General features: G+C 41.4%; 1 protein-coding gene and 1 long non-coding RNA gene across 2 annotated transcripts; one reads left to right on the top strand and one right to left on the bottom strand.

Annotated features, from left to right (window-relative positions):
- Window positions 1–1,210: 1,210 nt before the first annotated feature.
- CAPZA2 (capping actin protein of muscle Z-line subunit alpha 2) lies at window positions 1,211–22,847 on the bottom strand. Its single transcript, XM_083699483.1, has 10 exons — window positions 22,533–22,847; window positions 10,448–10,511; window positions 9,824–9,875; window positions 9,056–9,119; window positions 7,556–7,762; window positions 7,327–7,406; window positions 6,452–6,530; window positions 4,769–4,840; window positions 3,095–3,157; window positions 1,211–2,196 (listed from the first exon to the last, which is right to left on the bottom strand). The coding sequence occupies exons 1-10, from the start codon at window positions 22,569–22,571 to the stop codon at window positions 2,056–2,058; spliced, it is 861 nt and encodes a 286-aa protein (XP_083555609.1). The 5' UTR covers window positions 22,572–22,847; the 3' UTR covers window positions 1,211–2,055.
- LOC310825753 lies at window positions 14,057–20,369 on the top strand. Its single transcript, XR_014555516.1, has 2 exons — window positions 14,057–14,574; window positions 14,781–20,369. It is a non-coding gene; the product is annotated as an uncharacterized lncRNA (long non-coding RNA).
- Window positions 22,848–24,840: the final 1,993 nt, after the last annotated feature.

Raw genomic sequence — 24,840 nt, 5'->3', positions numbered from 1 at the left:
GCAGCATGCACGAGCTTAGTGGTTATTGGTTGCTTCAACTGTGATGAGTATTTCCTCTTCTATTATCTTTCTGTTTAGGTAACCGACTCCCTACAATAAGCATGAGAAAGAAACAAATGTTCACCCTCTCCTCGAAAATTACAGAAAATCTACCTGGCATACTCACTACTGATCAGTTTGCCAGTGGTGTGCTAACACTTAACAACTCATAATCAGTAACGCTATACAGGGCTGTGTTGCTGCTGCTTCTGGGAAACAGTTCTGCTAAAATTTTAATTACCTAACAGCAGGTTATTCTTCCATGCAGTATTAGGAGTATCTGTAAATTGGAATGTTTTATTTGTTTTACGTCACCTACGATGAGAGGAAATGTAGACACAGATTCTCATGCCTCTTATATTCTCTTGTCCTGGGAACATGTGTTCAATATTAACTTATCCTGCAGCAATAAAGGATTGGGGGTGGATTGAAAAGTTCATACTCCTAGATACTGGTAACTTGGAACTACGGTACACGAGCTCAACCAAGGGCTCAAACACACACCTGGTGGAATTTTTCCACACCATATCCTATTCTACACATTCTAAACAGGTTTTAGAAATTGAGAAGGCTGAATCTCCCATTGGTGCATAAATCTTGCTGCACATTTTAGTCATGGGCATTATTTATATATGGAAATAATGCTGAAGGTGGATGACCAAGAGGGATAATCAGCCATACTTGCTCCAGAATACCTTTGCACCTCATTTCAACTTTCCTTCACTCCTCCTTTCCACTCCCTCCCGCTTTTGGGAATCCCCAAGGCATTTCCAAATTATGCCCTGTATCTGACCAAAATGTACATGTCAAAGAAAGCAAAATAAAAAAAAATGGTCCTATCCATTTCTCACACTGAGGTGCTTTTAAGGAAGCAGAGGATAAAAAGTGCACAGATAAATAGCAAGTTGAGAAAATCATAAATGTTGCTGGGCTACAAATCTCATCAACCCCAGCCAGGGCTGATGACAGATACATCACAAAACATCTGGAAGGCACCAGATTGGGCGGTGGATTCCCAGGAGATCCATCTGGATCCTACCTTGATGATTTTTCATCATTGCCAGAAGACTTGTTTCAACAGGCCCCCTCCCCAAAATTTGAGGATTTATTTATTTTCATCTTCTGCCCCTTGCTCTTTAGCTCATTTTTGTTTTGAAATAATAATCATAAGTAAATAGAAAATTTGCATTTTTTAATGTCACATTGAATTTTAGTACAGTTCAATCCAAGAGAAAAAACTGGCAGACACAGTAACGAGTACAGGATTATATATATATTACAATATGCATTGTTATAATACAATTGTGGCTGCATGGTAAAATTAACTTGAGGACTGATGGAATCCGATCTCATTTGAACAGCTGTCAGGAACAGAGCACTAAATGCATTTCCAAAATAAGCACTAATGTTTAATTTCAACACCTTAAAAACAGCATTAGACCTTGGCCTTTTTCTTAAAAAAAACAAAACAAAAAAACTTAACACCTAGCTAGCTAAGTAACTGAAAAGGTTTGGATATAGAATGCTTTCTGCAGGCTTTCCTACAGTGGAGGGATAATTATTCCTACAACAATACACATGGCTAAAATCCATGTTGAATGTGAAACTGGCAATGTCCAGTAACAACTTGTTCTAGGGAACTGTGTTCTAGAAGCTGCCCTTTTGCACGAAAGCGAAGCAACAAGTGATCACCGGATGCAAAAAACATTTCTCAAATTGTTTTTAATTGAACTGAAAACTACAGGCATGTCATCATTATAAAAAAAGTCTAAATATATCAGAAGCTCTCAACATTTTCAGCTACACTGATTTTTTGTCACCTTTTAAAGGAGAAACAAAAGGACAAAGTAAAATGGTCAATTAGCTAAGCCTGTGTTCTAACCAAACTACGTACAGTGATTTTCAACGGCAAATGCCCATGCTGACAGGGTGACTTTAACAATTCCGAATACCTTTGCAATCACTTTAATTTTGTATACAAGGACACCAAAAGGATCCAGCTTTGCAACCTTCATTTTAGGCATTCTGCATTTCTTTCCCGATCTTGTAGCTAAGGATCTTGTTCCAGTCAATCTTTGTGCGAGTAACTGGCAGTTGTCGTCGTAAGGCCTTGAAAGTAGTGTCCGACATAGTTTGATAATTTTCGCTGATAGCAGTCTGTTCACGGAAAAGGTAGAACATGTAGATTATAGAAATACAGAGTTTGATGTGAAAACAGATATAACAAGAACAAACCTGAAAAAACAAAACCAGCCCGCATCTGAAGGAACTTATTTCGACGTCGAGATCAGAAACAAATGTGCGTCAGATGGTGTAATTAGATATGGATAACATAGTTAGCTAGAAATCTTACTTTTGACATCCTTCAACTATGAAAGACACAAAAGAAAATACAGAGAGGGGAGCATTTTCTCCTGAAAAATGCACACCTGTTTACTGACTTTTATGAATTAATTGCACATGCCCTTGCTGCGTTAAACTGAATTGGTTTCATCACATAGAAAAGGAGGGGGAAGAGAACAGAACCAAGCAACTCCTCGATCCATTCCAGGAAAAGGAAACACAATGTCTGGGGTGAACAGGTTCATTTCCCATCAACAAAACTAGCTGTATTCTAAATCAGTATGCCCAAAAAGTAAAATTTGAAATTCGTTGCAGACTATACCATGTTTTCAGTTCAGAGGTCTGATTTAAGACAAGCATTTTCTACAACCACAGATATTTATTTAAAAACAGCAACACCTTACCCATAGTTAGGCTTTAAAAAGTAGTAAGGCCCCATAGGAATGCCCATTACTTGAAGTGGCCTTTTGAGTGTCATGTATTTGAACTCACATTCTGAAATCCTCAGAAACAGGGTGTATATCCGTTTATTAAGCGGGTATAGAAAGGTACACACCCAGCAAAGCTTTGCCCTTTCTCTGCCACTAAGGATTTCAGATTCTGAATATATCCACCCATTTTCTGGCTGCTCCTGAACACATATTGTAGTGAGAACATTGTCAAAAGGATTCAGGAAAGTAACTACATTGTATGTTGCAGACTTATTACATACCTGGTATTCATTTTCTGCAGCCTCTACGATCTTTACAAATTCCTTTGCTGTTTGGGCTTCATTCTAGGGTAAAGGGGAAATTTTTAAATATTGCACTGAAACAATCATCTCCTGAAGACAGTCATTTCAGACATTGTAATGAATATAAACAATTACAGAGGTTTCCCCCCACTATTCAAAGGCTTACACATTCTCTGTGAGCTTTGCAACAGCCTGTAACCTGTCAGTATTATCTGCAAAACACAGGTGTCATCTGTGGGGGTGCTTGTCATGACTTTTTTTTACTGGTGACTTACAAGCTCAGTACTAATTCCTATGCTTTCTCATCTAGTCAGAAGTGGACCTTGCGGGACTTTCTGCAGTTTTTAAACTTCCCTTCTGGAAGCGAGTCAAGAATCTTTTTCAGACAAGTCAGAGAAGAGAAGGCAAGCTCAAGTCAACTACGGTTTCTGTTCCCCAGCTTATTGTCACTCAGAGGACAGCTCTTTGCAGGTTGTCAACTCTCCTACTGAGGTTTCAGGAATCCAACACTCATTAAAGCTCCATTTTTTGAGCTCATAAACAAGGAGCCAACTGCCCCTTCTGCACTACGCACTAGAATGCATATGTTTAATAGAAGGCTATTAATACGTTAAATAGAAAGCTAGAGCTGGGTTTAGGCTGATTGTGTATTGAGATTCTACTCTTTGATCTGCCAAACAAGAGCCTGTTTATGTACTTTGCACCAACATAGGACCATGCACTAGCTGGAAAATAGTAAAGACACAGAAAGAGTATTGACACAAGTGACACAGCTGACCATGGTACTTTAGCACAGCTCTCATTCTGTTTGAGAGATTTGATCAGTTTTCCAGCAAGGCTCCTGAAGCACCTATGACTTAAACTCAATACTAAGGCTCTAGAATAGGCTTCCTCAACCTTGGCCCTCCAGATGTTTTTGGCCTACAACTCCCATGATCCCTAGCTAGCAGGACCAGTGGTTAGGGATGATGGGAATTGTAGTCGCAAAACATTTGTAGGGCCAAGGCTGAGGAAGCCTGCTCTAGAAGCTGTAAATTCCACTAACGTGGCTCCTCTAATCACCATGTTTCCAAATCAAATGGATTTGATTTGTGTCTTCAATTCACAACATTCTTAACAGACCAAAATCTTGTTACTTGGCCTAGTTTTGCATCAAACTGAAGCCATCCGAAAAGCCTTTTGATTTTCCAAGCATGAATTCCTGTACAGAAAATAGTTGCTCCATCATAGATCGTGCAGGTACGAACCAAAAAACACCAATATATCTAGTTCCGCATACTGAAGTGGGCATTATATTTCATTTCTCGAAGAGAGCACCCCATTCTTCATGGCAAACTGTTGTTGTTTTTCTATTTTTAGAAATGGGGCTTTCAAAACCAGTTGTATTATGGTGTTGGGGGTCTGAGGGGAATCCTTGAAAACGAGGTGGAGGCACCTTCCACAAGAATAACTCCCACACATAGAAAGTGCCATCGCCTGTTTTTTTGAGGACCCCTCCCTTCAACCTGCACCACTATATATCCTATCAAGCAGAGCCTCTGCCCTTGCGAGCAAATTTTCAGGGAAAACTAGGCTTGCCACACATACATATAACTCTGGATCCAACCTTATGTGACTAATTAAAAATGTTTTCTACAAAAGAAAGATACTCACAGTCACTGTTAGAGAATCCTGTATGTCTTTATGACTCACTAGCTGAACATTTCCATCTTCATAATAATGAACCTACGTACAAAGTTAAACGGGATAAAGATTACCGCACAGGGAAAACGGCACTGCGTATTAGGAAGAGTGAGCAATATTACACCCCATTCAAAACGTAGCTGCATAAGAATTGGCACTTACAGTTCTATCCAACATTATCTTTCTGCTGATGAAAGGCTTCTTCTATCAGCAGAATGACAGGCAGGGAAGCCCTTTCAGTATTTCCCCCTCCCCTGCAGTCCCTCATGCATCTCCTAAATCTGCTCTATAAGGTCCCCTAAGCCCTAAACGTGTTCCCTTTCCCATTCCATTGACAAAACCTTTCTGCACAGAATAGAGTGCATGTTTTATTCGAATAATATGGACTGCAGATTCAGTTGTTTGCTCCTTTTGTTTCACTTCTAGTTTTTTTCTGTTTCTTTTTTGGGGGAGGGGGGATGAGGGAAGTAAGGAGAGGGTTTTGAAACTCCAGAATACATATTTTCAGAGTGTATGGAGAGTGAGTGTAAAGGGAAGATTTTGTTGAAAAACCTGATATCCACAATTACTGATTTTGCCTTTCTTTCTTTAGATACTTAAAAAAAATATAGTACCAACAATTGATTTAGAAGTAGATTAGCCAACTGTATAGCGGAATAAATGCTTAAAACTTCAAGGTATAGGCTTTTAATTACAGTGGTACCCCGGTTAAGAACTTAATTCGTTCTGCAGGTCCATTCTTAACCTGAAACTGTTCTTAACCTGAGGTACCACTTTAGCTAATGGGGCCTCAGGTTAATTTCTGTTCTCATCCTGAAGCAAGGTTCTTAACTCGAGGTACTATTTCTGGGTTAGCAGAGTCTGTAACCTGAAGCGTCTGTAATGTGAGGTACCACTGTACTGTTTCACTGATAAATCATCACTATAATGGTTATGTAACAATTTGTTTCAGCAGAACTCAAAGTACTGTTCTCAACCATAAAGTCCTGAATAGACCGGGATTGGAATACAACTTCTTCCAAATAAATCTGCCTGGTTACTGAAATCATCACTGTAGACCAGATGTATCTGACTTCAGGTCTTCCAGATGCTGTTCATATTTCAAAAAACATCAGCCCCAGCCAGCATGGCCAATGAGCAAGAGCCCACAAATACCTGGAGCATCACAACTTAGTCACTACTCTTATATGTTCTCTATGGGCACTCTTGCCTTTGGCAGTGATTGGACGACTACCAAAGAGGACATTTTCCATGGTTGTACCCTATTTATAGAAATCCATCCCTAGAAAGTTTGGCTGACACCAAGGAAATTTGGTTGACTGAGCGTAAGCTGGGTTTGTTTATTTTTAATTCGGGACAGCACTTAGTGGTTTCCTAATGCATCTATTGCTGCTTTTGCTGTGTTTTACTGTATAGCTCTGACGCAATATGTTTTAGTATTTGATCATTTCTCTTAGTTAATCTATCCCAGGAAGCCACTAATAATTTTGATTTGCTATTGTGTAATCATTTCTTTGATTTATGTTATACATCTGTAAGCTGTGTTTAATACCATCAGTGGTAGAAATGAAGAATATAAATCTTAAAAAAGAAAGTGTTCTGGGAGTTACATGGGATTTATCAATCAGTCACCGTAAATTAGAGACAGCCTACCTGAATTTTCAAGATACCAGCCACCTGAGTGGTTGAAGGAGTGATTGTAAACTTCCATTCTGACCGCCAACGACCATTCCTTAAATGAAATAAAACTTGGTAAGCAAATGTGGTGGGGAATCAAAATATTGAGTTTCACGTCCTTTAGATTTAAAAACTATTATGAAAAAGGATGCTTTGATGGGATATTGAAAGCAAATTGTGTAAACTGAAAAACTTAGTTTGTAAACAATATGCAGAAAGTTGCAACACAATTTTCATGCACATGAGATGAAATCCATAAAACCAACCAACATGTTGAAAATACATTTTGGAAATGGATTCCTATCTAAGTAAGTAAGTACTGCAAATTTGCAATACTTATATTTTCCCATACCTGTGTATTTTGGAAACGTATCTTACAACATTTTTCATAAACCCACTGTTTGTCTAAAATATTTTTTCCAAATACATTCTCATTTTCATTTTTACAGAGTGTAATTGTGCTCAAAAGTTGAAATCTGAATACTATAGTTCAGTAATTCCCAAAACGTTTATCCCCTTGTAGATCACTTGAAAATTGTCGAGGATCTTGGTGGTGAACTACTTAATAGTTTCTTTACCTGTTATAGCAATTGCAATGCTATATGACTTTTGCTCAATGCTGTATGACTTTTGATCGTATATTTGCAGGCGTACCGTGGACCACCTGAATGAGGCTTGTAGACTACTGGTTGTCTGCAGACCAGAGTTTACAAACCCTTGCTATAGCTTTAGTGCCATGAATATAGGTTCTAAACGCTGAATATGCTGAAAATGGAAGTCCAATATAACTTTCAATGAGCAAAATAAAATAGAATAGAAACCAATTTACAGATGACCGATATGATACTTACCAAAAGTTTTTTGCTTGAAACTGATGGCTTTCTATGCATGCAATAATTGTTTGATGCCCATCAATTGTTTTTCCATACACCTTGTAACACAAATGTAAGACAGTTATGCCACGGTCTAAATTCATTCATTTATTATGTTTGTATACCACCCGTATATCTGAATTCAAGCCAACAGACCAAATAATGGTTTTAACCCACCCAAGCAATTTCTAGATCCTGCAACACTTACTGTGCAAACACCACTTGGATAGTGTTCTTTCACATAGGCTCTCATTGCTGTTTCTATGGAGTTCCTCCATGACTCAATTGCATTTTCAACTTCATGAGGCTTTGGATCAGTAGCCTCCTTCCTTAAATGATCAAATTTAAAAGAGATCTTGTTTTTCGGATCCAAAAATTTTCCGTTGCCCAAGTCACCGTGTTCTGTTATTAAAACCTGCACAAAGAGTTTAAAGGTAATTGTAAGTTTATAGAGAACACAGGCAACACCATCAAATAAAAGAATGGAACGTTAGAGAAATTATTGTACCACTGTACTTTTTAATGAAAGACATGGCACAGCAGCTCTATACATTACATTGGTTTTCAAATTCTAGTTTGGGAATCCTAGTTTCTATGAGAAACCAGAATAGTTCAATACTGTTATTCAAAAATTCTACATTTCATTTTATAAAGTGGTACTTTTAGAAAAGAAAGACACATTGTTCTTTTAAAAACCAAGATCAAGTTGTGGGATTGTCATTACAAAAGTGCACTGAGAAAGAGTAAGCTAATATATTTAATCATTCTCTCTATCTCTGAAGTTCAGAGGTAAGTGTGTCTCCTCATGAGCCAATACAGCACCACACACACAAAAGGAAGGTATTAGTAACACTGTTGTTTCACAACAAATGAAACTGATCTGTAGAAAACACAACTTGAAAAAAGAGACAATGCATGTATTTGTGTAAACTAAGAAATCTAATAAAAATATATATTTTTAAAAAGGGAGGCATTAGTTGACTAGAGGGAAACTCAAGATTTGTAGAAGTAGTAGTAGTAGTAGTAAAAAGCAAGATTGAGCTGCTCAACCTCACTCCCTTGCCTCAAAGGATTTGGGTGGGAGCTATTGCATGGAATGACACCAGTGAATAAGAGATTTCATATAGACACCATGAAACTTCTGTTCTAGCATTAGGTTTGAGTGTGATTTTATTTTGAGAATTGTTTATAAGCTACTCTGAGAGCCTCTTGGGGCTATAAAGTGAACTATACATATTCTGTGTGTGTGTGTGTGTGTGTGTGTGTGTGTGTGTGTGTACGTACGTACGTACACACACACACACACACACGTACGTACGTACGTATGTACATGTATATACCGTATTTTTTTGCTCTATAAGACGCACCAGACCATAAGACGTACCTAGTTTTTGGAGGAGGAAAACAAGGGGGAAAAAAATCTGAATCTCAGAAGCTCTAACAACAAGAGGGATCACTGTGCAGCAAAAGCAGGGATCCCTCTTGCTGTTCTGGCTTCTGGGATAGCTGCGCAGCCTGCATTCGCTGCATAAGACACACACACATTTCCCCATACTTTTTAGAAGGGAAAAAGTGAGTCTTATAGATCATAAAATATGGTATATGTAACAAAATAACCGCCTAAAGAGTCCAACCCCAACACAGCCCAATGAGCACTGAGCATGCCCACCCATCATTACACCAAACTTAAATTCAACCATAGTCATACCTGCTCATCATAGCCTTCTAATTTTACTGGAGTAAACTGGTCCAAGTTATACTGTGCAAATGCACTGAAAAAGACAAAGATAGGAAGCTTCAAGTAAAAAAATTTTTTTTTGCAACATTAAGAAACATCAAGCAATATAGAGTACGATTTAGAAACTAATCCTTTCCGCCTCCTCCACCCATTGTGCTTAATAAATTTTCAAATTCTGTTAAGGGGCTCAGAGCTTGTGTTCCTGTATAATAAAACTATGAATTTTATTAAAATAAATCCAGTTTGTGCTAAGATTTGACAAAGTTAATTTTATTTGGTTAATAGATATAGGTTGATTATTGGTGCAGAAATCTCATAATGTGCACAAACCTTTGGATTCCCAGTGATCTTTAACACCATTCACACATTATATGCAGAATAAAATCTAATCACATACATTTCCTGCCTCTTCACCCTTATCTACTCCTGTCAGTGTGAGCCGCAGGGTTATGGATGCAGCAGTGATTACACTGCCCTTTTAAGTCCTGCTGCTGCTGGCCTAGGGGCTGGGATCACTGGCACTCCCCAAAAAAGTCATATTGAGTAGATATGTCTTCTGGGAGAAGGCTGTTTTGAATCTTTCAGAGCAAGCACCAATCAGCAAGGAACAAATGAAAAAGCGGGGTGGGGGTGGGACTGTTCTATCCCATCCTCACACAACCTATTAAAAGCTGCCCATAAATGCATCCGTTCAGCATTAACACACTGAAAGAAGCAATAAATGGTGGTGATACTTACTGAGCTGCTCCTTCCCTGAGAAGATTATCATTATTAAGCAGCAATCGAACATCTGAAAAATACTGAGCATTAGTACACAGTGAAAATGCTAATCGGAAAATACATGTTTTCCACGAGAGGAAGTAATCTATTGCAAGACACCACGTACGCCAGTCATGATAAAGCGTGGAAAAATACCGTCAGTTTTAGGGTACCGGCCATGTTCAGAGATGGAAAATAGCAACTTCCTGGGTCCTAGCATTAAATTAGTAGGTATTTAATGCTCCTGGAATTTCCCCCAAACTGGCTATAACTCTGCAATGCCAACCACAGAAGAAATGAATTGGCAAAGATTTCTAGCAGTAGCAAGTGATGTTAGAGCTACTTTATGTAATGTAACAGGGGGATCACCTGGCAAAAGTTAGGCAAAAAGTGCTGATAAGTTTTAAAATAGGAAGTGGAACATTCTTCTAACAGTCTTGAAATTATATTAATAGACACAGAAAAGGAAACATAGGAGCAAGCAATGTGAAGTTCCTAAGTGTCATCTTGATTTGTTTTTTTCAAAAGTTTGTTTTTAAAATCCTCCATAAAGGGTAACTGAAACCATCAACATGAGAGCTAGAAAGTAGCATGACAACTCACCGTTAAAGACTTCATTGAATTCCCCCGGGGGAGCATGGATGATAAATTTCGCTGCTATGCGCACCTAAAATGGAAACAAGAAGTATATCACACAGTAATCATAGGATAGTTTTAAATGGGAGAAATCTATTTAATTCTTTAATAACTTAAAAAGTTTAACTGGAAAATAACTGAGCTCAAAATTACATCCTAATACCACCTTAGAATGCAAAGTCTTCTGTTAAAGAGAGATGTTTGGCTAAGTTAATTTAGAAGAGGAAGCATAAAATAGGTGGCGCAAGATGCTCTGCGAGATGAAGAAATACGTCTATTGCCTGTTACGGTCAAACCAGACCAATGAATTTCCAACACAAAATAACCAGCACAAAACATTCTCAAAGGTACTATTAAAGACAGAATTGTAATAGAAAATGTAACAATCTGAACTTCACTGAGCATGAAAATCCCTGAGGCATAGCTGGAGGACTATCTTCTGGAATAGGAAACACGACGTAGTTCTGTGAAGTCTCACCAACATTAGTGTTTAAAAAGCATGTCCTAAATAAATGCCAGAAGCATGATCAACATATTTATTTAAAAGTATTTGTACACAGCTTAATATTTCAAAAATCTCTCTACGGCAACTTCCAAGGCAGACTGGCATTGTGCTGAATCGTAGAGAAGCTCTGTCTCCTGACGCAATCTTGGCCAACTCTGGCTTAAGGGATGAGCTAGCCTGAGCAGGTCTAGAGTTGTGACTGACTTTTTGCTGCTTCAACCGATGGTTTCCTGCACTGCTACCACTCCTAAGTCATCTCTTCCATACTGAATGTCTGAACTACTGAGCTCCTCAGAAGACAAGGACAAAAATGCATCAAGTGCATAATAGTATATTGATATTACAAGGTGTTACTCATTTGGATTTGGATTTATACAGGTCAAAATCCCAACTGATTTCAGCTTTATACAACTAAGGCTGCAATCCTCAGCATGACTTGGGAACAAGTCCCACTCATTTAAATCAAATACACTTTTGAGAAGACATGTTAACATGTATGATAAAATGGCTTTAATTAAGAAAACGTTAAAAACAAGTATGTTCAAACAGCTCTTTCATATATAGTAATTACTTTGCATTTAAAAATAAATAGTTAAGATAATGGGGTGGCATTTCTAAACACCCAAAAGTCAGTCCTGTGTTGTTTCTTCAAGAATGATATCTGGACTTTGTTGCAAACATACTATTCTACCTCCTCTTGAATATTAAAAGCAGGCATGCAGTGTGTGTGTGTGTGTGTGTGTGTGTTTTCAAGGCATATTGAGATGACATAAACTGAAATGCTCTTCTTACCACTAGCCTTCCTGACTATGACCACAACGGAAATTGATTTGGTTTAAGGCAAAAAAAACCCTGGCATGTACATGCCTATATAAGGCAATGACAATGTGCACATCAGCACCATTCTGAGTTCTTGAAGACAAGCTACAGTAGTTTAGATAAGAATCAACAAAATATATGACTATCAAAAAACAGCAAGAAAGGATCAGGAAGACATACACAAAATAGAACAATTTCAAGCACAGGGGTTGGACAGATATAAACTGGGACATGGAGTGGGGGATAATGCAAACTGTAGAACTTCCACATACCCCAACTCACAGCCCCTGGCCTGCTATTCTTCTGGCCAGGATCATAGCCAGAAGCAGGCTCTGCTAGGAGAAAAGTTGCATCCTCTTCTTGCCTTCTGATTCTTTGCATTACACTCTGCATTCTAACCATCCCCTGCTTTACAACTGAACATGAAATGCAAGCTAACATATAGTTCATGACACATAGTTAGGCCACCAGAGTCAATGCAGTGCGGTAAACACAATATTTGACTTGTGGGTGGTTTACAATTTACAGTCAGCCTTGAAGCTCACTGAGTTGTCTTGAGCAACTCATGCCATATCAGAAAGAAAAGCGGGTTGGTCATATGCTGCCTCCTCAAACTACTCGGGAGAACAGCCAGATTACATCAAAGAAAAAAGTTCGACCTTGAGCTGATTGGCTACAAAACATCTGAAATGCTGCATCTTTTGTCCATGTCTTACATTATATATGGCTATACTAAGAACTGCAGCCTTCGGTATCTAAGAAATCCTGAATTTGGTCATGAACTGCATGTAACAATAAAACCCCAAAAGTCACACAAAGTAAAATGTAATCCTCCTAGTTTGTGCCACCTTGTTTGGAAATCTTTTCTAAATGTAGCCTTTCAGAATTAAAGTTTCCCCCCCAATAAAACGGATCTTAAAGCCTCCTTTCATAATCACAAAAAGGTACTGTTTGAAAGAATCAATCAATCAATTTCCTTTATTCGACCGATAGTCAGAAATAAAACACAGAAATAAAACACAATACAGAATTATGAACTAAAACATCATGAACTAAAACATCATAGGGGTACATGAATAAGGTAGGGCCACAGCACTAAACCTCTCACAGATAACCCACATCAAGGCATTCAATTGTACGTTTCCGACGCTTGAGTGCCAGGAAAAGGAATTTAGCCACTGACAAAGTTGTTTTCCTAGAAGACTTATTTAGCAGATATGCTGTCTGCTTTCCTCTTTGTCGGGGACTAAGCTGGGGTAAGTATGGGGTTATAAGATACTGTCTTAAATCGTTGTAGAAGGGACAGCTCATTAAAATGTGCTCTGTGGATTCTACCTCACCCAACGCACAATGGCATAATCTCTGGTCATATGGGACTCCTCCATATCTTCCCTTCAGAACCGCCGAGTCAAGAACATTCAGCCTAGCCGCGGTAAATAGTCTGCAGTATTCCACGTAGTGGATATCCGCCAGGTAGCGAGCTGGAGCAGCTCGGTACATCTGCTCCCCCAGAAACAGCCCAGGTTTCACACGGGCTATGTCCTCCTGTCTCGCAATATCCCTTAATCTTTGGGCGATCACCACCTTTGCGTGGCTATACGTCATGGACTCTATATAAAGGGAGGACAACCCGCACTTCTGCACTTCCTCCACTATCTCCCCTTCCCATGGAGATTTAAAGTTATCCCTCAGAATCAAGGGGGCCAAACCCACCGGTCTGAAGCAAAGCTTAAGCCAAAGCCATAACTTCGCTTTCAGGGCCACATACCTAAAGGCTTGGCAACTGGTTTCCAATCTCATGATCGCACCTGCCACGGAGGGGGGGATCCTGAGTATGGCCCTGAGGAATTGGGTTTGGATAGATTCCAATTTTTCAAAGTCCCTACGTGAGCCCAAGGCAATGCCCACCAGTAGAAGAGGGAGGACTTTCATTTTAAAGAGTCGCAAGGCAACTTTGACAGTTTGTGCCTGTTTCTTAGAGTACAGGGTTCTAATCACCAAGGCTGCTTTCGATGCGTTCGAGGCTATGTATTCTCTGTGCGCCAAGAAGGACCTATTTGATCTAACAACCTGACCCAGGTATTTGAAGCAGCTGACCTGCTCTAAAGGAATACCATTAATTGACCATAAATTAGGTTTCGGTCGAGCGGCAAAGACCATTATTTTGGTCTTGGCATAATTTAGTTGGAGCTCATGTTGGGTCACATATTCATGAAAGAATCATTTTTGTCAGAGCTATGAGACACCTGCCACAACACTTCCGGTCTGAGATCAAGCTGTTAGTAATGACTTGCAAAGCTCTTAAACACTTCAGACCAAGATATATGAAGATGCACATCTCACTATACTGTCCTTCCCAAATTTTAAGACTTTTTGGTTCTGGAGGTCAGCCACCCTGTTATGACATCACATGATTGGTATGTCAGTTGTCCCACACACCTGGCAAAATCCCTTGTGCGGTGTTCCCAAATGCCAGCCAGCCTGGGAACCACAGTGCAAGTGGCATTGCCAGCCCTACCCATGGCGCTTTAAGAAGGACTAAGCATAGGGCCAGGAAGTGCTTCTTTCTCGCCTTCTCACCAGCTGGCAGGGGGGCCTGCATGTTGCAAGCACTGGCTATGCAAAGGAGAAGTCCCTCGCACAGCAGATGCCTTCAAGAAATGGGAACAGGAGCATGCAACCAAACTGAGCAGGATTTAACCCTGCTTGGGTTTAAATTCTGCTGTTCCTCTGCTGGGAAAAGGTGTGCAGACCCAACACAGACTTAAATGTCAGCCTCCCACCGTTATAAATCACACCAACAGATTGACAGGTGGGTGAGGTGTGAGGGGAAATGGTTTGACAGGTCAAGATTGGCCTGTGGACTGGAAGTTCCCCACCCGTTTGAAGATCTTCTGGGGAGGCTCTTCTTTTGTGTCCCACTTCTAGGAGTCTCTCATTTTGTGGTGTAATATAGCAATTGTTTTAGATTCTCAGTTTCCTTATTGTATTGTTGTTTTAAATTTAATTTTACTGAACCATGACCTGAGATCTGTGATGGAAGAAATTATTAAATACGTCAACAAAATAAAAAGCAATGGTCAAGAACTGGAGGGTCAATGATACAATAAACTATACTCAAATTTTACATTTGCTGTTTGTTCAGTTATGTTAAGGTACCCTATATATCTTCCAAGCTCATACAATTGTCAGATTCAACATGGGACAGTTAAGTTACATTTGCTGTAGTTCCACAGAATTTCAGCAAGTATAGCTCTGGAGTGCTACAGTGGTAGAAATTCTCCCTTTCTAAAAGCACACAGACCTTCTCACATTAAATATGACAACCTTACATAGCAAATACACCAGCAATATAAATCTTCTTCATATCTGAAGAAGTGTGCATGCATCCGAAAGCTTATACAAAGAACAAACTTACTTGGTCTCTAAGGCACTACTGGACTAATTTTTTATATATTTTGACTGCATCAGACCAATACGACTACCTACCTGAATGTAGAACCAGCAATATAGTTAACCATTTATCTCTATCAGCCCCCTTTCTATAGCACTTCTCCTCCCCCTGCCATGCTTGCCACGTTCCATTTATTCAGATAATACTTTAAACTGAAACACAGAAGACTTGAAATTTTACCTGTCCTAGTAACCAAATAGTTTGCTCCAGTCAGCAATCTGGAAATGGATTCTGAAAAGGATCAAATAGCAGTGCTTGCAAGAAAATGTGTAATGGTGTTTCCAAAGGAAGAATGCTTTATGACAGACACTTATAAATTCCTGGGTATCCTGGAACAGACCTTGTGAAAATGTAATTGTTGCAGTCTTTGAATAAGCACAGTGTTTTTCAAACTATATCCATTTCCTAGAAACCCCAGAATTCCTCAGTAAGATCATTTATGGGAAATGAGATTTCATGGAAGGCAATTTGCCCGTCATGACCAATCCTTCCCTACATATCCCTTGAGTGGATATGCTGATGGAAGATATGCAAAGGTTCCTCAATATGGTATCTGCAAAGTGTAGGAATCTTTATAGCACTGGCAACATGCCATGTAAAAACATGGTATGCATGTTTCACCTTGATTTTGGCCACTGTCAAGTTTCCTACAACAGGGTGCACAACTCATGAAGGCGAGAAGTCCCAAGCAGAGAACATCCAGCCCACAGACCTAACTAGGCTCACCAGGCCTTCCAATCTGGCCTGCAGAATCATTTTCCTTCCACAATGCCCACTTGTTGATTGCCCGGCATCAGGTACGAGACATCATAAGACAAGTGGGGGACACGTAAAGCTACAACTACAAATAAACAATCAGAAGCCTTAGAGTGCACTCCTGCTGATTTATAAGTGTGGTTTCCCTTTAGCGCTATTGAAATTTGGCACCAAATGTGCTGCTTTTGGTAGTTATCCTATCCATTCGGAAGCTCTAAAGTGGCTGGCACTGGATTCACTCAGGAGCACTCTAAAATTTAAGGTGTAAAAATGTTCAAGAACAGAAATACAGTGGTACCTTGGGTTACGAACTTAATTCATTCCTAAGGTCCATTCTTAACCCCAAACCGTTCTTAACCTGAGGCGAGCTTTTGCTAATGGGGCCTCCCACTGCCGCTGCCACTCAATTTTCATTCTCATCCTGGGGCAAAGTTCTCAACCCGAGGTACTACTTCCAGGTCAGCAGAATTTGTAACCCGAAGTATTTGTAACCCAAGGTACCACTGGACTTCCAAGAAGGATTTTGCACAGCCTCTACATGGCAGTCCCAATGCATGGAACTCTGAGACGGTAATCAAAGTGCCTGCGTGAATAACCCTTTTGTGAAAAGTATTTATGGGGGTACTATTTTGATTTCCTCAAATAAACAAACAAGCCCTCCACAATATAATCCTGGTTTACAGGGCATAAGCAAACTGTGGTCTTCCAGTTCAGATGTAATCACAGTTATCGTTTCTGAAAACCAGGAAGTTATTCATTTAGCCAAACGTGAAAGTGGAGAGAAGGTATACAGGATTTGCTCCTGATCCTCCAAAACAAATCTTGGTTATGCCTGAACCAAGCCAGTGAAATCTGATGAGGCAGGAAAATTTAGTATACAATCAAAATGATGCCCCGAATTCGGAAAAACAGGAAGTTCCTCAAATTCTTTCCATCAAGCACACCCTTAACTATTGCTCAATGCCTCTGCATTTCCCCTTTTAAAGAAGTGTACAGTGAAGACAGCTTATGGTATTCTAAGGTAAATGAATGGAAGAAAAGTTCACAGAAGAAAAGTCTTCACTCTCCTCGCTTCTGCAGCTGCCTTTATCCTCCTGAACAGCCTCTCCCAGAGAGTGATGGGAGTGGTTTTCCAGAACCATGTGGCATACAAACAGAGGAAGCTGCCTTATACCAAATCAGAGCACTGGTTCACGTAGCTCAATAGGTGACAGTGGCTCTCCAGTGTTTCGGACTGGGGGTCTCTCTCACCCGTCACTTGAGATACTGGAAGCTGAACCTGGGATTTTCTGAATGTAAAGCAGATGCTCTACTGCTGATCTACTGCCCTTCCCAAAGAAGAGACTCTACTGGGGGAGGAGAGTGAAATGCTGTTTAGCTTTGGTCAACTCCCCACTTCCTCAGCATTCCCGAGCCCCATTCATTCCGCATTGTTCAAGACCGCCACCGCCCAAAAGACTTTTCAGTGGGATGCAGGTAGGCCAAAGAAAGGTATAAGAAACCTTCTATTTTCTTTTGTTCACTTATCCTAGAATCTAAGTCAACATTCTTACACTGATAAGACAAATCCTCCTCAATAGTGTACTTCTGTCTCAGCCACAGAACTTTAAATTCTGAACTAATATTTTTGTTGTAGCAGGCAAAAGAACAAGCGAACTAACCTAGATATAGGAAAAGGAAAAGTCATAATAAAGCAATATCTCAAATGAAAACTGCCTTGTACCAGGAGCTGGGTACTCCAGAGCAAGCAATATAGCTTTTGAGTACTATCATAGCCTAGTTTTCAGAGAATATCCTGTACAATGTAAATCTCTACTAATTTGGAGAGAAGTCAAATACTGCTTCTCTTAATCAGCATCTTATTTCCATTTCAGCCAAGCAGAGAAATTTATAATTCAGTTTCCAAATGAAAATGTAAGTATTCTTGATATATTGCTGAAACAATTGCCAAGGCTCTCACTTGCTGCAGCTCCTGTCTCATATGCATTTATCTACCAGAATTCTGAAAAGGCTACAGAAAATACCCATACAGGGTTTATTGTGGGTTTTCTTTGTTTCTATTTATACATACTTACCTCATCATGCTTATTTATATACTGGAATCTTAGGTTAATAAGCAATCGCTAACTGGTCATGTTCATTAATGTTTTTTTGTACTACTTCCCTAAACACAAAACAAAGCAAACTAGTTGGCACTAGGGACCATGTGATGACAGAGCAAATGTCCAATCTTCTAGAGCAAGATTGAGCCAAGAGAGATGAAAGATAATTCTGTTGTTCTGGGGTGCACTTTCTACTTGGTGACGTACATTTGGGGCAAGATGCGTGAGATGGTGGTTACTATGTAACTTCAGATGTGCTTTGAGGAACTGTATTATCATCTGAGTTTAGCTTCAGGCACACTTTTGGCACCGATTGATGACCTGTGTTGGGAGAGACTAAGGGAGTGTGACCCTGTTGGTTCTCCATCTCTCAGGTGGCTTTTGATATGATCAATGAGATATCCTCCTCAAGATACTCAGTGATTTGGGAGTGGAAGGCATGGTGCAGTGGTGATTCACTCCTACCTTCCATTTTGAGATAGCTGGGAGACTTCTGCTTAACCCTTTGGCAATTCTGATGTGGGGTCCCTCACGCTTTTGAACATATATATGAATCTGCTGTAGGAGGGAAGTTGCCATTGGTATGACAATGACATCTTGCTTTACATCCATGCTCTAAGAATCAGGTGAGGCTGTACAAGTGCTGGACTGTTGTCTAGGATAAGTGATGGGCTGGAGGGCTAAATAAATTAAGCTGAATCAGGTTAGAGGTGCTGTGGGCCAATGGTTATTGTACCTGGCAATAGGGAATACTACCTATTCTGGACAGGGTGCACTCTCCTTTAAAGATCAGGTACATAGCTCGGGGGCATTCATGGTTCCAGCATTTCCACTGCAGGCTCAGGTCACTTCAGTGCCTTCCTTCAATAAATTAGTTCACCAGCTATAGCCATTCATGGAATGCAATGACCTGCCGGCAGTGATCCACCCTCTGGCAGACTTTTGGTTATATTTTTGTAATGCACTCTACAAGGGTCTACCCTTTAAGGTGCTCCAGACATGACAGCTAGTGCAAAATGTGGCCACTAAAATCCTGACTGAGTCACCAAGGAGGGATTGTATTAAATAAGTCTTAAAGGCGCTACACTGGCTATCAACATGATAATGAACACAAGAGAGTAAGAAGCATTACCATTGTAACGAGAACAACCTTGTGGCACTTAAAGATGTAACAGTTTTAACATGACATAAATCTATTACATTAAGGAAGAAATTATGAGGCAACTTCCTTTTATTTTATTCTATTCAACCTAATAAGAAGGTTGTGTCTAGCTAATAATTACTGAAAGAAAGTGATTTCTGTAAGCAGGCATTGCATTGCCTCCTTACTCAGGGCAGGGGTGCATGTAAACAGAACTACACAGCACAGCTGTATCATTAGAAATGTAAGGCAACATGAAAGAATACCTTACGCAGCCAAATCTTATACTGAGTCGATCTGAGTTCAATAAGGCTAACTCTGAAGTATATGGTGGCATAGGATTGCCACCGAAGACCATGTTAGAGAAGGGAGAAGACCTCCTTGCATGTCTTGACAAGACCTGAAAACAGAACTTAAGACTCAACTAATTTCATTTGAACTGTATGCACACAATTACCCACAGGAACTAGAATGAGTCACTTAAGCTATTTTAGTTTCTTTTTTAAAAATTTCTCCTTGCACACCAGAATTTTCTTGTATTAAGATGCAAAGCTGTAAAAAGCTTTTCATGAACACCTACACATTTTTCTGTAGCTAGCTCTGTCTTGAAAACTTGATGATAGGAAAGTGATAGTGCAATACCTAAAGACAATTTAAACAGTGCATCATTGTCTTGTTATTTAGACCACTATCCAATAGCTCTAAAATCTCTTGCATTTTCAACTGCAGTTAATATGAGCTCAAATGGAGAGACGAAAGTGAGCAAGCCATTTATATGTTGCTGTTCCTCAGCCTGGCACTTTCTCTTGAAAATAAAGAGACTGCGATCTACTCCCACTATAAACAAACCGGCAGTGATCTATCCATTGGTTGGACCAAAGTTGTTGAGGGGAGGATGAGCCAAAGTTTTGTGTGTGTGTGTGTATTTTTGAAGATTGATCAGGATCATACGATCGACCAGGATCAACAAGGGACACCCCACGATCGACTGGTAGATCGCGATTGACTGGGTGGACACCCCTACTATAGGGCAATGAAATTCAATAATAAGGAATTGACATTTATAGTAATTATCATGCCTTTAAAAGAAATGAAGGAGTCCCCTCTTACAGATGACAATTGCAAAGTACACTCACAATTACCCTTTCCAGATACAGTCATACCTCATGTTGTGCCCGCTTCAGGTTGCGTTTTTTCAGGTTGTGGACTGCTGAAACCTGGAAGTACCGGAACTGGTTACTTCCAGGTTTTGGTAGTCGTGCATGCGCAGAAGCACTAGATCGCGGATCATGTTCGCAACCCGAGCGTCCACTGTACTGTGGAGGAACTTCCATTTTAAGGTGCAACTTCAAACGGAAATCTAAAAGTACAGTAGAAGCAAGTGACAGACACCTGTTGTAAACATGTGCACATGCTACAAGTACACTTGCCAGAAAGATTGATCCACAAACATGCTTGGTGGCAAACATTAGTTCAGTATTATGTAACATGTGAACTCTGCCTCCCCAAAGTCACACTGAGCCGTCATATCTAAGAGTCTACAGAGCATCTTTAAGTAAGGCAAGGCTGAAAGAATGAAACCCATGAACGACGTAAGAATCAGATGCTTCAAATCCTTCAGCTACTCAGTGCTTGGGATAAAGAAGCACAAACCACTCCCACCAACCCTTCCTCAGGACTAGGAGACAGACGGGCCCTTTCTTCAAGCAGAGCTCTTACGCCACACACTTGAAAATAAATTAATTGATCACGCATTAATGAATCAGAAATAACCCATCCTTCTCAGGGACTATAGATAAATGCATCAGAATTTACCCATGAACATGGAAGAGAACAGGCAGAAGACCCACGTTTATAATAAAAAATACCGCTCCAACTGAATACAGTGTGCAACCTGCATGTGCAATCTGCTCTGATGCTGCTATTATTTCTCTTCCTCCCACCCCAAGTGCTGCAACTAGATGATCCTCAGGATCCCTTCCAAATCTACAATTCCGGGGCGGGGGGAGGGGGCGGGGAACACCCTATGACTATTTTTCTTCCTCCCTACCCCCTACCCCAAGTGCTGCGACGAGATCCGTGGTTCCCAACCTGAGGCACAATTTGGAAGCTTGTCTAGACCGAGTTAATGGCCTTTTAGGCTTCCTCCACGTGAATAGTTCACCTTTTGAATAATAAGAATTATATGTCAGGGGGGAGGGGCATCAGGATTTTAGAGATGCTTAGGTGGGGTCCGTATTGTTAAAGCTGCGGTTTTCCCAGTAGTGATGTATGGAAGTGAGAGCTGGACCATAAAGAAGGCTAATCGCCAAAGAATTTATGCTTTTGAATTCTGGTGCTGGAGGAGACTCTTGAGAGTCCCATGGACTGCAAGAAGATCAAAACTTTCCATTCTAAAGGAAATCAGCCCTGAGTGCTCACTGGAAGGACAAATCCTGAAGCTGAGACTCCAATACTCATGAGAAGAGAAGATTCCCTGGAAAAGACCCTGATGTTGGGAAAGATGGAGGGCACAAGGAGAAGGGGACGACAGAGGACGAGATGGTTGGACAGTGTTCTTGAAGCTACCAGCATGAGTTTGACCAAACGACTAAACAACAAGGTGGGGGCATGGCAAAAAAAAAAAGGTTGGGAACCACTGGACTAGATGATCCTCAGGTTCCCTTCCAACTCTCCAATTCCAAGAAGAAGAAGAAGAAGAAGAAGAAGAAGAAGAAGAAGAAGAAGAAGAAGAAGAAACACCCTATGATTATTTCTCTTCCTCCCCACTCCAAAGCCCTGCCCAACTCGCACCCGGAAGAGCCGGGCGGCGGGGGAAAGGCCGGCCGCGGAAGAAGAGGAGGCAAACCCCTTAGCCCTCCCGCCCCCTCCACCCATCAGCTCGGGCCTTCAGAGAAGGGGGAGGGGGGAAGCCGGGAGGAGGAGGAGGAGGAAGAAAGCAGAAAGCAGCCGAGGGGAGGGGAGTCTCGCCCAGCAGACACCGGATCTGCCCCGCCTGCCTCGCTTCTGCTGCCGCAGCCCCAGCCCGGCGCCGGGAGCCTATTTTCAGCGCTCGCACCGTACAAGGAGCGGCGGGAAGGGCCCTCGGACAGCAGGAGGAGAAAGAGGAGAGCCGCCTTCCTCCTCTCGCTGCCGGGCCACCGGCTGACAAGGGCCCCATTTCCTTCCTCTTCACGGGGCCGAGGGAAAGGAAGGCTGAGGCGCAGCAACCGCCGCCCCTCGCGACGCAGCCCCGCTCCCCCCCCCCTCAAAAAGGGCGACGACACCCGCCTCACCTTCTCCTCCTCAGAGAGCTGGTCTTCCAGGTCCGCCATCTTCGTTTTCTCCCCCGTCCGGCCACGAGAAGGAGGAGGAGAAAGGAGAGGGAGAGGGAAAGGCGGCGGTGGCACCCGAATCCGCAGCAGCAGCGGCGGCAAGAGGAGGAGGAAGAGCGGCGGCAGCAGCAAAGGCCCAGCACTACCCGCCTCCGCCCTTCGCTCAGCAGGAAGGGCGGGGCTCCGGGCGCGTCCCCGAGAGAGGCGGGGAGGGAGGGAGGCGCGGGCGCGGAGGGAGGCATGCGCAGAGCGGCCTCGCCGGGAGGGGTACAGCCGCTTCTGCTCTGGAGAAAGAACGGGGCCGCCGCCCCCGCCCCGCCAAGGGGATGTTCACTGGACGTACAACACGTTTAATGTTTAATTATGTTTTTATCTATGTTGGAAACTGGGGCTGGGGAAGGCCAGTTAGGTGGGCGGCTAGTAGTAGTAATTATGATAATAATGATAAATGAATGAATTGGACATCTCTATTTGCATTAGAGAAATGTTGGACGGTGTAAAAGGGCTTCGATAACGCTCCAGCCTCCTGGCTCTGTAGCTTCTATTCCTCACTACAACTCGCCAAGTTGTCAGCCTTTTGCAGTTTCAGGGTTTTTCATTATTCCTTTGATTTTTTTGCTCTTTCGGCGCTTCTTTCTCGGTGGTTGGGAACCCCAAACAGGGAGGAGTAGCTTCATACCCTCCAACATTTCTCAGATGAAAATAGAGACACACAATTCTATTATTATTATTATTATTATTATTATTATTATTATTCTCTGGGCAGCTCCCAACATATATAAAAACATAATACAGTGGTACCTCGGGTTACAGACGCTTCAGGTTACAGACTCCACTAACCCAGAAATAGTATCTCAGGTTAAGAACTTTGCTTCAGGATGAGAACAGAAATCGTGCAGCGGGAGGCCCCATTAGCTAAAGTGGTGCTTCAAGTTAAGAACGGACCTCCAGAACGAATTAAGTTCTTAACCCGAGGTACCACTGTACGGTGGTACTTTGGTTCTCAAACTTAATCCATTCCGGGAGTCCACTTGACTCATGAAACCGTTCGAAAACCAAGGCATGGCTTCTGATTGGTTGTAGAAGCTTCCTACACTGCATCGGACGTTCAGCTTCTGAAAATTGTTCACAAAGCAGAACACTTACAGATTTGCGGCGTTTGTGAGCTGATTTGTTCAACAACTAAGCCATTCGGGAACTAAGGTACCACTGTAAAACATTACGCATTAAAGGACCGTTTCCGATTTGATCCCAGAATGTCCCACTTTTCCTTAGGATGTCCCTATTTTCATTGGAGAAATGTTGGGGGGTATGCAATTATTATTAGTAGTAGTGGTATTTTATTTATACCCCTGCCAATCTGACTGAATTGCCGCAGCCACACTGAGCAGCTTCCAACATAGCATAAAAACATAATAAAACATTTTTTAAAAAACCTTCCATATACAGGGCTGCCTTCAGATGTCTTATAAAGGTTGTATAGTTACTTAGCTCCTTGACTTGGGGATTGCGTAATTCCATATCCTCCAACATTTCTCCATTGAAAAATAGGGACATCCTAAGGAAAAGAGGGACAAATCAGAGACTGGAGAGCTTCTGTAAATGTGCGACTGAAAATAGGGACACTTGGAGAGTCTGTTGCTGTTGGGACCTCAAAATTGTTCCTCTTCACGAGGAAAGAATGGGTGAAGAAAGTTTGACATTGGGAACAAGGCGGGAATAAATATCAACATCGGGATCTGCTGCCCTACTGAATTGGCGGCCTAAGCAGTTGTTGCACCTTGCCTCATGGGTGGGCTGGCCCTGGCTCACTAGGAGAAGAGGGTGCTGGAGCTCTGGGGCCTTTGTAGTCTGTTCCAGCAGGGTGCTTTTCCTCTCCTCCAGCAGTGTTAGAAAGTCAGATATATAGGCTAGGCCCCAACTGGCTCTTTAAACCAAGGTTGCAGCTGCCAAAACAGAATGTCTAGTTGCCATTTTGAGGCAAGATGGATCTAAAGTCTTATTTTTCATATGATGAACTGACTGTGATTGATTATTAGTTAAACATCTGGCTAGTTCAGATGGCAACCTTGAGCTAGCTTTGAGAACTTAAAAAAGGAAAGCCACTTTATCCAGGGACAGTCTACATACATGCTACCTTCTTAATGGTGACATGGACCGTTCATAACATAAGAACACTCTTCACAATTGTGAGCAGGGCAGGGGGATGGCTTAAGTGAAGACAAGCTACAACAATTAACTATAATGCTGTTCACCACTCCTGCCTGCT

This window comes from Podarcis gaigeae, assembly GCF_964106915.1.
Source record: "Podarcis gaigeae genome assembly, chromosome: 10".
Taxonomy (NCBI): Eukaryota; Metazoa; Chordata; class Lepidosauria; order Squamata; family Lacertidae; genus Podarcis; species Podarcis gaigeae.
This window is presented reverse-complemented; position numbering and strand designations above follow the sequence as displayed.

Bases quoted from the DNA above. Each gene is read 5' to 3' on its own strand.
- CAPZA2 (XM_083699483.1), bottom strand. From the start codon at position 22,571: ATGGCGGACCTGGAAGACCAGCTCTCTGAGGAGGAGAAG. The intron at 9,120-9,823 runs GTAAGTATCACC...TGTCTTTTTCAG, and splicing joins CTCAGGGAAGGAGCAGCTCA to TGCATTTGCACAGTATAACT. The intron at 6,531-7,326 runs GTAAGTATCATA...ATTTCATTTAAG, and splicing joins TTTCAAGCAAAAAACTTTTG to GAATGGTCGTTGGCGGTCAG.